Source organism: Leptosomus discolor, chromosome 1 (genome assembly GCF_034619465.1).
Source record: "Leptosomus discolor isolate bLepDis1 chromosome 1, bLepDis1.hap2, whole genome shotgun sequence".
NCBI classification, from domain to species: domain Eukaryota; kingdom Metazoa; phylum Chordata; class Aves; order Leptosomiformes; family Leptosomidae; genus Leptosomus; species Leptosomus discolor.
This window is the reverse complement of record NC_141391.1, coordinates 216,975,657-216,991,451: the sequence shown is the minus strand read 5'-3', so window position 1 is coordinate 216,991,451 and position 15,795 is coordinate 216,975,657. Positions and strand designations below refer to the sequence as shown.

The 15,795-nt window shown below is 44.4% G+C and overlaps 1 protein-coding gene across 1 annotated transcript in view; it reads right to left on the bottom strand.

The window, feature by feature from the left end:
- Positions 1–15,795, bottom strand: part of EXOC4 (exocyst complex component 4) — a 405,200-nt gene that overhangs the window by 91,597 nt on the left and 297,808 nt on the right. Inside the window, exon 11 of the mRNA XM_086475059.1 lies at positions 15,448–15,667. Within this exon, the coding sequence (XP_086331185.1) occupies positions 15,448–15,667 (220 nt within the window). The remainder of the gene's footprint in view (positions 1–15,447; positions 15,668–15,795) is intronic.

The window sequence follows — 15,795 nt, the reverse complement described above, 5'->3', positions numbered from 1 at the left end:
CATTTGAGCCTTAAGGTGTCCCAACATACATCAATTCAGAGCTGGGGGACTGCACCTTCCCTGGCAGGGTTCCAGCACCCAGCCCCAAGTGCCCCCAGCACACGCTGCCGATGGGTTTTTAAAGCTGTAATTAATAACCCCCTAAAAGTAGATGTCACTTCTGGCACTAGAAGATTTTTTTTTTTTTGGCTTAAAAAATCTCTTTTTCTGGGAAACCTTCAACACAAACGTTTTTGAGCCATCCCTGGAATTCCCTTATCCTAGGGAAGACTGAAATGACGGTATCACGGATGGGGCTGCCATCAGGCACTTACATAAATACACGGTCCCTTCTCTTCTCTCCTAACCTGGAACCATGATCTTTAAGCCTCTCCTCTCCGTTCCAGGAATCACGTAGCCCTGTGGCCACCACCGACACACACATCCCTTCCCAGTTCCCGACGCTGGCGATACGCAAAGCTGCTTGTGAACGCTGGAAATGGGACAAATCCTGACGCTTGCCTTCGCAGACTGCCTTAGCTAAGGAAAATTCAGTGAGCAATTGTGGACTAAACTCTGAATAAAGCAAGCCAGGGTTTCACCCTGTGTTGTGACCCCACATATCTCGCCCCAGAACCAATTTATAAAAGTCACCCAAGGAAAATGGTGCTAATCCATTTACAGCAAAATACACAAAAGGTCCCAAAAGGGTCAGCGAAAAGCAAGCTTTTATTGACCAATTTCCACTGGCCTTACCTAAATATTCCCACCGTCCGTTTAATAATTTGCTGCACCAAGGATATCTACGCTAGAAGACAGCAGAAAAGAGATTTGAGCATTTTCCTGCAATACGCTGGAAACATAAACAAATTTTTAAATCCTCTTGCATTTCGTTCCTAGAGCAGCTCTCTAAAATTGATTGAAAAAGCAATTACAGTATTCAAGTTTTCTCTGCTCCTTCTATTTTCATCTTCCTTTCCTAAGAGGCTGATACACAAAAATAAACCAGGAAGGATGCTGGAGGCTTCATGCGATCATAAACCGATGGGAAAGCTAAGAGAGAGCAGATACGGACAGTCATCCGATTGAAAGGACCAGATCACAAAAGTGAAAAATACTTCAAATTGCAACTTGGCTGCTATTTTTATGACAATAAAGGTGCTTAAAAATGGACTGTTCCTGCTTTGTTATGCCTTTAAATGAAAAAATAATTTGAGGGCATGAACTAACTCTCATAATAAATGACCTTTAAGTTTAATTTTTGCAAGAATATGGGTTTGGGAGGCAGTTGTGGACGTGCTGTTGTCTGACGTGTTCAGTGAGGTGGGAGATGGGGCAGGGAAGAGGCCTTGGACAGCTAACGGCATGTTCTGGAGAGCATGTTCTCGTTGAAAGTCCACCCGCAGAAGGCTGCCAGCTCCCAAACACTGCCCTTCTCCACTCCTCCCTCTGGAAATTTTCCTCTGTACCTCCCTATCTCCTCAGGATGTCAGCCTCCAAAAGTGAAGATTTAAGGACAAATGCACAAACTTCTGCCATAACTTTATTTTTTTTTTTTTTTCCCCATGTTAGGCAATGTCTACACCGACCTGCTCCATGAAACCAGTCAGAATACCAACCAAAAAAACCCCAACATCTCCTTTTTGCCAGCAACATATGCAACCCAAAGTCAGCACCTTGAATGGGATGTAAAAAAAAAAACAACCCCAGACAAGCTGATTTTGACCCGCGCTTATACGACAATCTCAGGCTCCTTGCCTGTCCTGCCATGAACTTCCCAACCGGCTGTTTCCCGAGATCCCTTCCATTCCTCCAGAGTCCAGCACAAGAAATGAAAGGGTTATCTCACAACCTGGACCTGCTGCTGAGTTTTAGTAGCCTCTTAAAAAAGTTGAAATAAATCAATGGTAGGGATGGGAACTGAACAGCTTCCTTGGCCGCACACGCTCTGCTCCCTTCTGGCCACTACACCGCTGCCTTTGTGCTGTGTCCTCCTCAGGTATCAACACTAATCTTGAAGGTGTCATTTATCTATCTCCAGTATAATTATTTCAGGATTTTTATGACTTCTTATGCATGGAAAATCCTCCACTGGCCAGCCAGGTCATCCCCACCTTCATTTGAATCTCTCTCGAAGCCTTGTGATATCACCATACCTGCAAGAAATGCTGCAACTGAAGAAGGCAAGTAAGGAACAATCTATAAAAAACCTTAAACCATGTCATGGCTACAAGTTATAACCAGTCCCTGGGGGTTCAGGGAAGGAAAAAGGCAATGATATGTACCATCTCCTGCAAAAGCAAGTCGTCAAGTACAGATCCAGTACTGGTGGCTGAGGTTGGTGTGGGTGGTACTGGCTCGTGGAGATAGACTGGACTCAAACAGTATTTCCTTGAGGCCAACCTACACCTTCAAGAGCTGCTTGATTATTAATAGCAAAGCAAAAGAGCAAGTGCAAAGCAATAAACCTGGAAGAAAAACCCGAAGCCTGTCCAGAAGCATGTTTTTCACCACCGCAGTAAGCTCAAGGGGAGAAGATCCTCTGTCATTATTTCACTACATCAATTTCAACACTTGCTAACCTATTAGAAGAAAAACATTTAAAATAATTTTCCTCATCAGAGGGAAAACAACCTCTCTCATTACTTAAACATGGATCAGCGCCAAACGACACAGGGTGGAAATGCAGTTTAGAAGAAAAAAGCCAAGCTGACACCGACGTAAAAATACCAAAAGAGGAGTTTGGGGGAACAGCCTGGGGGAAAGGGACATTGCACAGAAGCGAGGGTGGCTCAAACCAGTCCACCACCTTGGAGATCTCAAGGGTGTTCAAACCTTCGTGTCTACTCCAACGACAACCTGCCAATACCATCAGCACACACCTCCCCTCTTCATTCCTCCACCGGTCACAGCTCAGTGCCTTGGGGCTCAAGCTCCAGCTACCTTAAATAAGTAAATAAATACAACACATAGATATAGAGATATGTGTTTTAGACCATTTTTGGAAGGCTTCATGCTGCTGCAGATCTGGCATCGTCCCCCGAGCCCTGCCCAAAACTTTTCCTTTCTGATTCATGTATAAAGGAGCTGGAGCACTAACTTAGCTGCAGATCATCAAGGGAATTTTGTTTTCTCGGCTCCATTGGGGCAGTTTCTTTTTTTTTTTTTTTTAAAAGGGTCTAAAAACCATGTCTGCACAAGACCAATGTTCAGCAAAACACAAGTGAAGGTGCTGTTAAATGCTACCTTTTCTTCAAGGCTGGATTGTTTCATGTTCAAGACCTCTTATTCCCATTATATCAAAAATGGAATTTATTTGTGAAGCTCACACCTTTCAAGCCACCCAAATGCGCCTGCATACCAGCTCCTGGGTTAAACTCTTGGCATTACCTCACTGTCAAACCAACATTTTGATTTGAAAAGTCCTTCTCTCCTTTTAAAAACTTCAACCAGCGATTCGTATCTCCAGTGTTATGGTCTTGGTGAATCATTAATGAAAAAATTAGCAGGAGGACTTGTTCCCCCTCACTTGAAAGCTGACTTGATGGAAAGCAGCTTTTCTGGCCGCTCTTCAGCCCAGCTGTGAAATGCAATGCCAAACGCAATTAGGAGATGCTCAGCCCGTATTACCGGTTTGAGGCCGCGATACAGAAACTTCAGTATGCATTTACATACACACAGGCAATTCATTTCAATTAAACGAGATTTTGTTGGCTTGACAAACCATGCAAGTGTTGCCAAATTATTTTTAAGAACCTAAAAGACCAAGTAAGCCCTGACACCCTCCAGCTATTTGTTGGTTTACACTCAACAGCGGGGTAGATCCTGCTTGCCTGAGTCCATTTGTCACGGCTATTCCTCCCTGATCTAACAGCAGGTTCTTATTTTCAGCGCATCAGCTGCTTAATCTTAACCTCTTCTCTCTTCTCCTCTCTTTTTTTAATTGTTTCTTTTGATAATTCAGGCTAAGTCTCTGCTTTGCGGCGTGGCGATCGCTGTAAGTCCCGCTCCTCGTCCCTTCCAGTGGTTATTGGCTGATGCTTCATAGCAAGGGTTAAAAAGCATGACCATGGCCAGAAGCATTTGCTGTTGCTCTGAGCAGGGAAATTTCTTAAAGGTAGTGTGGAGCACTGATTTGGAGAGGCAATGATAATTAGGAAGCTGTGGGCTGTTGGTCACCCTTTGGCAGCCCTTTCGCGAACTCTTTGAGGAGCCCACCCAACACCCACCCCTCTGTTGTGGGATAAACTCTTCTATCTGCAAAAGCAAGGAAATTCACCAGTCTTTCTAAAGCACGTGGCTACTCCCCAAGTCCTACCAATGTAAGAATTATTATTCTTATTATTTGCTTTGCCACTCTTCCTAGCATTCAGACTGAGCACTGGAAGTGAAATCTGGATGATGTTCTGGCTGCTCCTGCGCACACTCCTGCAGGTTGTGATGGGCTTTACAAACCAGAAAACATGCACATCTCGTACACAAATCCACCAGGAAGAACTAGGAATCAAATCAAAATGGCCAAGCAATATTAAAAGGAAGGAATCTGAATGTCAAAACATTGCTTTTAACCCAGCAGGAGCCCAGGGTGCAAAATAAATGGTCAACATGGGCTGCTATTTTTAACCTGGGAACGAGAAAAAGGGCCTTAAATGGAGAAGCAACAAAAGGCAGAAGAGCCACCTTTCAGATGCAGCTTTGTTTCGAGAGGGTCTCTACAATGAGATCACCTGTGCCAATCCGGGAACGGATTTCTCCAACCATTTCTTCCAAACCTACGTCCCTACAAGTCTGCAAGTGCAGGTATTACACCACGGCACCATTTTCCTACATCACCCACTGGGACCCAACACTGTTCCCTGATGGTTTGCAGATCGTGCTCTGTTGTATCAGCGGCAACACAAACAGCAAAGCCAAAGTGTTCCTACTTAGAGGAGGGGAAACAGTACTTCGAGTGACTCTAGGAAGACCCAAAACACACATGGTTTTATTTTCAGATCAACGACTTGACTAGCACCTGGATGAGAGCTCTAACCCACCAGCCCGTGTACCATTTTGCAGTTAATACTTCTAGGCAAATGGGTCATCTTCACTAGTTTGAAGTGTCTAATGAGAAGAATGGTGATTAGTAATATTCTTCATTTTGTGGCCGATAAAGTGCCATGGAAAACAACAGCGCAGGAATTAAATATGAAATGCCACGTTAATACCAAAGAGGGGTGTTCACCCTGTCATCAACCTGCCCTTAACACAGTTTCTGACACCACCCTTAAATGAGAAAAAAATATAGTTAAGCAGAGGAACCTCAGTGCCTTCTGCTAGAAGTGCCTTGGAGCTCCCTTGGAGGCTTGAATATTCAGCTTGCTTCATTTTCGAGCTTGCTTTTCTTTTAATTGTATGTGACTCCAGAGTTTATTGAGGCTGATGCTATCCATGCAAACAGGAGTTGGGTGCAGCTGAATGACCATATCTTTTTCTGTCCTTCAATGTTTAAAATGACTGACTACAGACATTATTTAGAGCTAATGGGATAGATCTCATCTCTCTCTCGCTGGAAGAAATCTGGTGTAACTCCATTGACTTCAAGGTCAGCTGAGATCAGAATCTAGGATACCATCTTCAGAAATTCAATGCTTTTCAATCCTCTCCTGTCTTTACCTTTTCCAGCAGCTATAATCAGCACCTAATTAATTAAAAGAGAACACAGCCCAGGGCAGGGCTCTCCTGTAGAGTTGTATCATTTTACCCTATTTTCACTCCATGTTGCAGTTTACTTTACAGAGACACAGATCCCTGAATATTTTAATTAAGGACCCCACTCCGTGGTTTCAATTCCCCAGCGAGTCCTGGATCAGGCCCATAATGACCAGAACTGGGGCTGCAGAACCTGGTACCACCCAACAGCTTTACAGTGCGGCTGCAGGGGTGATGCAAGGGAAAAGCTTTTACCCTCTGCGTGGTGAAGTTCACGGAACTAAAAATCACAGCACAAAAGAAGATCATTTGCAAAAAAATTACCATTCTGACAGCTCTGTGTGCACGAGCGAAACTGCTATTTTATTATATTTTTTCTTAAAATGGAAAGGGTTTATTTACAGATTAGTACCAAGAGGGGAAACTTTTAATTTATTGCCTTCTCTCAATTCTTTCAGATGTAAATCAGAGTGCTATTAACCTTTAAACTGCTAGCAAAGTTTATACACTCTAGCAAGAACCTTTCTCTCTGCCAGTGGAGGGGAGGGGGGCAAACCCACTGAGCAAGAAGTAATACTCTGATCGCAGCATCTCTGCATCTGTTTTTCATTTTTTTAATTCTCCTGTTGACAAGTCCCTTCCTTCCAAATCACAGCTACTTCTCTGCAATCCTCCCACCTAATGCTGCTCATCAGGGAGGGCCAGCCCCCGACAAAAAAAAAACCCAGAGCTTCTCTAGCTTTCCTTTTAACAATAGATTAATCTCTCTTTTGTTCTCTAAGAGAACTAAGTGTCATATTTCAAAATGCACTTTTAAAACAGGTATAATTAAACATCTGCAAAAGGAGAGAGGCAGAGAAATTAGCAGCAAAAGTAGTAATAAAGGCATTTTAGAGCCTGTGTGAGCTGGAAGGTACTTCATCCCTCCCCCTCGCTGCACAGCTACAATTACATTCTGCAGTAGGGAAAAAAAAAAAAGTAATTATAAAAATGAACTTTTCTTCAAAAAATGAGCATGTTGTAAAAGAATTACTCCTTTGAACATCCGAGCACTTCAAAAGGAGGATGAATTAGTGCTGACAACTCAATAAAGTAGCCATCAATTATTTAAAATGTGATGGCTCTTCTCATACAGCACTTCTGATTAGGAAAACATTTCAAAACCTAGAAATTAGAGTTATTCTTCCTAAATGAAACAGGCCCAGGCTTCAAATGCAAGGGAAAAAAAGACTGTGACTTTCAATGAGCCTGGCAAGAGTAGAGGGAAGTTTCTTCTCTTGAAGCCATCTATAAAGTGCGTTGCATGAGATGGTGTTACAGGCTGGATTTGGGATTCCCGAAGCAAACCAGGCAGGGGGGCGGGAAAAAACATCTGCGCTGCTGTGACAGAGAGACACAACCTTCAGCTGACGGGTGCAGAGAGTCAGAAAAAGCCCAACCAAGACCCCAAACTCTACCACTGCTGTGTTTCGGAAAAGCAAGCCATTAAACTTCCCCAGTGAGAAGACAGTGACGGAAGAAACTCCTGGAGGGCTGTTGATGATGGAGCGGTACGGATCTCCTTTAAATGAAGTTGATCAGATTTTTGCCTTTGTAGGTACTCCCAAGTGGATGCTAAGAGCCTCCTGGACACTGCAGCTACGGTCATCCCTCACAGAAACAACCCCAGTGATGTCAAAACACCGGTTGAGAACTGAAGAAACACCTAGGAAAAAAAGGGAGCTGGAGGGAAAGAGGGAAGCTGGGTGAAGTGTTGCTTCTGTGGTAGCTGTACCCGAGACTTCACACTGCCTTTGCAAAAGCACCCCTGGGTTAATGAGAAGGTCAGCTCTGCCTCGGCATCCCACGGACCTGCTCCCCTGCCACGGATGCTGTACGCTTAACGAGGTTGCAAATGAGGAATGTGCAGCTTAAGCTTTAAACAAACAGGAGGGTGGCCAAGCTAAATGGCTTCTCCTCTGGTCAGAAAGATAAGAGGGGCTGTTTTCTGACACCAGCCATGTGGGCTCAGCCATGTGAGGCAAAATGAGGATTTATGAGCGCAATACTACGGCTGAAGGAGCCTGTTGGGCTGTTTTGGTAATTAAAATAATCAATCAAGGCCTGTAATCGAGGCAGATACATGTGGTTTACTCCCAACACCTGAAAAAAACCCAAACGTCTGCAAGAAGGAAAAAACAAAAATAAAATAACGTACGAGGAAGTTTTAGTGGTTTTACTGGTCTTGTGAACTGCCACTGAAAAACTGCCGCAAAGTCCAGGGTGAGGATGAACACTGTAATGCCATGACAGCAAAGGTCCCTTAAAAGGGTTAATCCTGCAAGACAGGGATGCCCCTCTGCATCTTGCCGATGTCAGCGGGAGCTGATGGGCTCAGCACCCCGGAGGCATTCCCAGCACCATGCTGGTGCATCTCCCACAGCCTCCCCACTGAATTGTTGCACGCTCCCGTTGACTTCTGGCCAAGCCAGAAACCATCGCATGCATGATGACCGTAGGATTTTAAAACAAAATCCTATCAAAAAGAATGTGAAAGGCTGAAGCAGACTATGCATGCAGTTTCTCCCATCACCCTAAAACCCCATATTAATTCAGGAGCAAAAGAAAAGGGAGAAAAGCCCTACCAGCTCAATAGATACTGCACCTACGGAGACAGAATTAATCCAGCAGCTGTTCAGGGAATTGCAATGACACCGACAGGACCTGCTAGTGAGATGTGAATCTTCAAGGCCAAGAAGACACTGAAAGCTATTTTTTTTATTTCTCTCTTTTTTTTTTTTTTTGGCCAGTCCATCTCAAAAGCATGTGAGAACTGAAATATGTTTCTCTTTCCACTTCGGCTGGAGTCCCACTTGTCAGACTAATGACCAGAAAAACCAGAGAGAGACAGAAAATGCGCAGAGGCAAAGTCAACCTCTCCTCACACCCATTCCAGCTCCCAGGGTGACCTTGGGGGCTTAACGTCCCTTCTGCTCCCTTACAGCAGCTGATCCCTGTGGATTCGTGTTGACCATGCAGCAATCTGCCTCTCCCTTGACTGCCTGCTGCTCTTCCCATGCAGGCCAAAACCTGAGGATGCCTTCAATAGCAAGTGAAGTCAAACAGATCTCAAAAAAGACAGCTCTTAGAAGATGGGATTGACGGAGTGCTAATGCAGTTCTGTCCCTGTCAGCAGATGTGTCAGAAACCATTACTCCTCTCCGGCTTGTCCACCAAAAAATCCTGCTGCAGAAAGATCAAAAGAGACAGCAGTCAGTCTGCACCCTCCAACCCACCCTGAAAACCCAAGGTTTGACCCCATTCCAACCAGGTTTCTCAGCACCACAGGTCATGAAGTTGTGCTTTTCCAACCGGGAGCTGCTGGTTCCCAAGGACGTTCAGAGCAATGGTCATCGCTATTGCTCAAACCCAGAGCTTAAGGTTGGAAACAGAGCTTTCCTGCTCAGGTCATCTTCTAAAATAACCTGGCAGACACGACCCTGAGCGAGCAAAGCTAATGACATGAATTCACCCTGTGGTATTAGCTCTCGGACCCTAGGAACGATGGTGGCTGATGCACTACAGAGACACAGACTGAGAGATAAAGCTGTGTCAGAAAGGCAGTCTTTGAACAGCAAGTTTTACCAAGCAAATTAAATTCTTGAAAAAACATTTAAGATTTACTAATCAAAAGCACAGTGAAATGGCTACGAGACATGAGACTGGGTGATCTCTTTTTATTAACTGGTCCCTTTCGCCCATAACATCTTTTGATTAGACTCATTGATACAAACCCCCCACACACATTGTCACCTCTAGTATTGTCAAGACCATTGTGGCTAGACTGACCCTCGGGAGGTATATATTAATAACACTGGAATAATTTAAACCAGAGATCAGCTGTAACAAGAGACAACCACAGGCAGAAATGTGAAGGCCATACGGTGGTCATTGGCTTAGTTATCCTGCTTCACATCTAATGTGCCTTACACGGATGCAAGAGCTGCACTGTGCGTAGGCTTCACATTTCCACAAATAAAAATAACACACGATTTAAATGCAGACTCCTGGTCTGTTCTATATATCATACACGTGACATAACAAGGAACAGCAGCTAAAAATTGTGGCTAAGAAAGAGCTTTCCAGCAGGACAGAAGTGCAGAACTGCTGCTCAGAGGACTTCCACCTCTGGAAGATTTTGAGACTCACTGAGACAAAGCCATGACTGACCTGATCTGGTGTTGGTCAGACTTTGGATCTGGGCCAGAGCTTCAGGAAGATGAGACCAACTTCCAGAGGTCCCTTCCAACTAACGTAAGTATGATAGTATGACACTGGGTATCTAAATACTCAAAAAATGGTTATTAAAGACCTGGAAATAAGAGTAATCCAACATTTATGAAGTTCAAATCCAATCCGGGTTGGTATGGGCCAAAAGTTGCAGTTTTATGACAGATACTTGTTGAGGTGAACAACTCGGCGGTCTCAGGTAGGACCATGATCAAAGACATTCTGCACCCAACTCTCACTGCTCTCAGTCAACACCTCTACTTTTCTCTGTGGTGTTAATTTCTAACAAATCATATTCCAGGTAGAGCAGCTGTGACTTCACCAGCTCTCAAAAAGTTTGTTTAAATAGGAGAGCGGTTTTCACGTGTCCTAGATAGAAACCACATGGCCAAGATGAGCTTGGTATTGAGCCTCGGGCCATGAGAGATGGGGAGTATTAACCCGGATTCAGCACCGAACAAATGAGGCTTCTACAGATTCTGGCCGACTCCAACACAAGATTGAAGCCACCTATGGAAGAGACACCCAGCGACTGCAGGGATAAATGGGCTACAGAGACCTCGAACGTGCAAACTGTTTCCTTCGGGTCAAACGTGAGTCACATCCATGGGAGGGTTTGTGCAACCTGACTTTCCTTTTCCAGATCCAGAGAGGAAGAAAATAATTCTGCCTGCGAGGCGCGCTGCTTCAATCCGTCCGTATGCAACTGAGAGCTGTCTCCTACCTAGGTTTTACTGAATGTGCAAGTTAAACTTGATTTTTAAAATAAATTGAAGCACTGCCGTAACAGTTTGCCTCGAGCTAGCAATTGCTTTTATATAACTTATTGCTCCACGATCAGCCTCAGCGGAGAACTCACACATCTGCAGATGACTTACACGGCAGCCTTGTAAAAGCTTCCACAAAAGGCAGTAACCACACTAAATGTTCCCCCCAGAGGAAAAATTATCTAAAGAAATATTGAAAGCAATCGGGAGATTCAGACTCCCACGGAGAGATAATTTTGTCCCTCATTTCAAACTGAAAAAGAAGATTCAGCTGGAATTTCAGCCACAGACGCGGTGGGTCTTAACCTCTCGACATGTTGGCTGCGCAACGGAAAGAGATACACCCCGCAACAGAGAAAAACATCTGCAAAGCACTTCGTACTGCTTCAGACACCACATCACTGCAAAAAAAATATTGAAATATAAGGACCAGAACCCACAGGTGCTGCCTCAAAAGTCACGCTTGTCCTTGAATGGGAAAAACCCCACTGATCAGCCATGCCCGCTCCTTAACGGATTTTGATTGTTGGAAGCCAGCCTGAAAAGACAACTAATTTGTTTACACTAATAAATAATAACATCCACTCGCTATCAAAGCATGCACCCACCACTACTGGGGAGCCATTTAAATGCCACTCACTGTGACCATTCTTCTTCTTAATAACCAGTAATTTGACGGGAAGAAAACATGCCAAAGCTATCAGTGATGTCTCCTCGGAAAGTCACAAGCGAGTGACTTACTGCGTGGGATAAGCGGCGCGGGCGATGGGATAATTAGCTCCAGCAAGTCATTATCCTGCAAACAGCTGCACACTCTGATTTTTTAAGGACTTTTTTTTGCTGGATTTTCAGCCAGAAAACTATTATGCCCATCATCTACACAATACTGCTGTTAGAAACAACGGTCGCACTGACACTTTAAAGGAAAAATCTGCTGCTACAGAGTGGAAAGATCAAACCAACAGCCACTTTTTTTTTTTTTGTTGGATAAAGACAGGGCAACCCATTTTTAAGGCCAGTACTAGTAGTGACCACCTAGCTGGAAAGATTGATCACCTCGACGTGAACCATACAAGAACAGGCTATAAGAAGCTGTCGAGCTGCTTGTAGCCTAATTTAGTATTGATTTAAACAATTACAGCCTGAAGTTTAATGCAGAATAATTTTGAGACAAATTAGTTTCGTGGTTATTCCAGTCGCTCTTAAAAGGAAAAGGATTTACAAGGTTTTACATTTAAGGATGGAAGACTGGAAAACAAGACCTTCCTCCCAGCCAAGTGGAATATTTACAAAGAGCAGCTCCAACTTTTTTTTTTTTTTTTTCTTAAAGCATAATCTTTACAGAAATGGATGATTCATCTGTGAGGACATGATGGCGTAGGATGCTGGAAAACCTCTTATCTATAAACTAATTCAGTTCAAACATGTGCTGATAGTTATCAAAAAGCAGCTATTATCAGCCTGTGCAGTGGGAACCGATAAATTCTTGAGTCGTGTTCAAATCACCACACCGGCTCCTGCCGCAGAAGCTTCAGAAAGATCTTCAGGATAGAGAGGAGTGGGGATGGTTGAACCACAAACCCCTCCACGAATGACACGACGCAGGAAAAAGCAACACAGCGCTGGGAGAGAGGTGCAAGGCTCGTTCACGCCACACACTGTATTTCCATCGTACCCATGAGGTGAGGAGGGCAAAGATTTCAGGCTCCAGCACTGTCAATGCAGAAATAGCCTTTTTTTTCTTTTAATGTAAAATCAATAAAATTATTTTAGGGAGCTATTTGGATGACTTGGTTCAAAGAGGCAGCAATTTTTCTTCTCTTTCACAAAATTACCCTTCTATAATGTCGGGAACAGGCAGACCTTCTGACCACGTACGCTCTGACCAAGAATAATTCCAGCTCAAAATGATTTCCATCCATCATGAGAAACAAATTATAGGAACTGGACGAGAAAATTCCAAGCCATTCTGACTCTTCAACCCCAAATGAACTTTAAGAAAATGTATCGATATTATAGAACACATTTTCATGGCTGCAAATGAAGCCACAATCCACAAAACTACATTACGTCATTAAGAACCTAAACCAAATTTGTAAGGTTAACAACCTCTATGCCCTGCTCCAAAGCCTGCGTGTTAATATTACCATAAAGTATTTTCAGCTCTCAGTAAGGTCAGATGCCTGCACAGGCTGAGTTCTCACTCAGTTTAATACTCAGAAAACAAAAGAAAGGCAAATAATACAAAACACAACACAGAATATACCTATTTATTTCCAGATCTCTCAAAATGAACTTCAAATAACATCTTCAACGGACTCCTCAGACCACGAATAAGTCGAATTTTCTTTTCTATTATAACTCCTAGTTTCAATCTGCAGATGGTTTTCCTGTTGTGGAAGCCAGAACTGTTCTAAAATGTATTTATTTATTTTTTTTCCTATCCTGTTCTGAAAATCCAGCCTTGGAAGACTTCTACACGTGTCGCAGATTTGGCTTATTTCTTTTTTTCCTAGGCACTCGCAACGGTGAGGAACTACCGGCAGTGCAGGTAACTGCAAAAAAGGGTGAACTTTGTAATTGCTTCCCCGGCGTAGCCCCTCTCTGCTGTGCTCCTGCCACCCCTGCTCAGGCAACGCACTCGAGTTCTTGATCTACAAAACCCCTTCTGCTCTCATTGAAGTTGTCTGCAACACTCTGCTCTTGTCCCACCACCGTTCCTCCTGCATTTTTACTACTGTATCTTGCACCTCACCGGCACTACTTTGGCGGTGATAAGGGAAAAATAAAGACAAATACCATCAAATCCACCTTGGGCTCACGAGAGGGCTCAACATGAGATATCCAGATATAACCTGCTCTTGGGGCAATGCCCTGTTCTCATCTTATGTCGTGTCTGCTCAGCGAACATTGAGGCTGAAACGATGTTCTTGTGGGCAGTTATTGACAATGGGTTGTATTCTTCCACTTTTCAGTTTCGATAACTGAGTTTCTGAGAAGGCTGGTAAAGCTGTAGCTTGGGAAGCAAATAGTTCAGGGATGCTGTGCTGCTCCAAAACATCATTGCAACTCATGGAGAGTTCCTAAAACATGTAAACAAATCTTCCCCCCCCTTCTAAGGAAGCTGTTCTCCTCTAAAGACTTCTGAAAACTCTCCGCTAGTATCTAATTTTGCTTTGCCTCTGAAAGAACCATCCCATACCCGCAGCACCCAGACAGGCAGAGAGTTAGTGACCATTAATACATGCAAAAATCCTAGTGATTTCCCCCAAATAATAACAATAATAGTTATTACTATTATTATATATCACTATAATAGACACGTTTTACAGTTATAAACTCAGACAGAAATATAAACCACATAAACCGTGTGAGATGCATGCTACTTCCTAAGAACCTTGCAAATAATATTCAACCCTGAAGAGACAATTTTACAGATAAGAGGGAATAATTTAAAAGGATTAAAAGAGCTTGACCCAAATCACAGCAAGAGTCAGAGCTGACAGTCAGTTCATTCCTTTCAGTCCCACGCAACACGTATAATTCAGAGTTTTTGGGTGGGCTTCCACACTGTCCTGTTACCCATGTAGCTGGGATGAGAACTGTGCTTGTTGCTATTATCACTACTCCACATTAAAGTTCAAAAAAGCTATTTTAGAAGAGACTTCTCAAATAAACACTCTAACCTCAAAGCCAAATCTCTCAAATCTCTCTTATCTGCCTGAGGAAGCAATACAGCTGCCTCGCTGCAGCAGCATCACATCCCTAACAAACACGCCGCACTTGGGAGGCAGCATCTTTGCTCCCTTCCTGGTAGTTTGGCACCGGCATTTAGTCCAACCACACGGCTCTGTGGTTTGCAAGCGGCCCCAGAACTTCTAACGGAGGCACACAGGATTGAAAATCTTGAAAATAAACTGCTGTGGTAGTGGTTTAAGCAAAGCTGCTGACAATGCGTTGTGATGGCTACAAGGCGCTTTAAGAACGGCACGTGCCAGGCAAGATGCAAAAATGCCGTTAGCTTGACATTCCAGGGAGACAGTGCGTCTTGCAGAAGCAAAACAGAAGAGCCCACGTACACCGACACATCTGCACACTGAGACCAGGAGAGGAAGGACTTCACTAGCGGTGACACTGCACTAGGTCGTAGTTACACACTCAATGCTGAGACCAATTTTGTGGGTCATAGCATCCTACAGTCCTAGAATGGTTTGGGTTGGAAGGGACCTCAAAGACCATCCAGTTCCAACCCCCCCACCATGGGCAGGGACACCTTCCACCAGACCAGGTTGCTCCCAGCCCCATCCAGCCTGGCCTTGAGCACTGCCAGGGAGGGGGCAGCCACAGCTTCTCTGGGCAGCCTGTGCCAGGGCCTCACCGCCCTCACTGGGAAGAATTTCTTCCTAACACCTAACCTAAATCTCTCTCTTTCAGTTTGAAACCGTTACCCCTCATCCTATCACTCCCCTCCCTGATCAAGAGTCCCTCCCCACCTCTCCTGCAGCCCCTTTCAGCACTGAAGGCTGCTCTAAGGTCTCCCCGGAGCCTTCTCTTCTCCAGGCTGAACACCCCCAACTCTCTCAGCCTGTCCTCACAGGGAGCTGCTCCAGCCCCTGAGCATCTTCGTGGCCTCCTCTGGACCCGCTCAAGCAGCTCTGTGTCTTTCCTCATTGGCTATAGAGCCAGGTGATGGCTAGACATGAACAGCAAGAGATGAATTGACAGTTCACTCAGCTCCTACCTGCAGAAGAGGCCGCTGCACACCTAGGATCTTCATGGTATCTGCATTAGCCAGTATTTTCAGGGGATCAGATGCCTTCGTGACGCCTTCGATCTCTTTATTGATCTCAGCCAGGACCTGATTGAGGAAGATGTTCTTGATGTACATGGTGAGGAACTCGCGGAGCGGACACTGCTTGGTTGGGCCAAGCTCCATGGCGTGCTCTATCTCCTGGATAAACCTGGAAAACAGAAGGGGGAGAATGCAATGTCATCAAACCATGTAGTTACTCTAAATGTGTTAGCGTTGCCTTTGCCATTCCTGCATCTCGGAGCCAAGCACCTGCAGTGGGAGAATTATTATAGACTG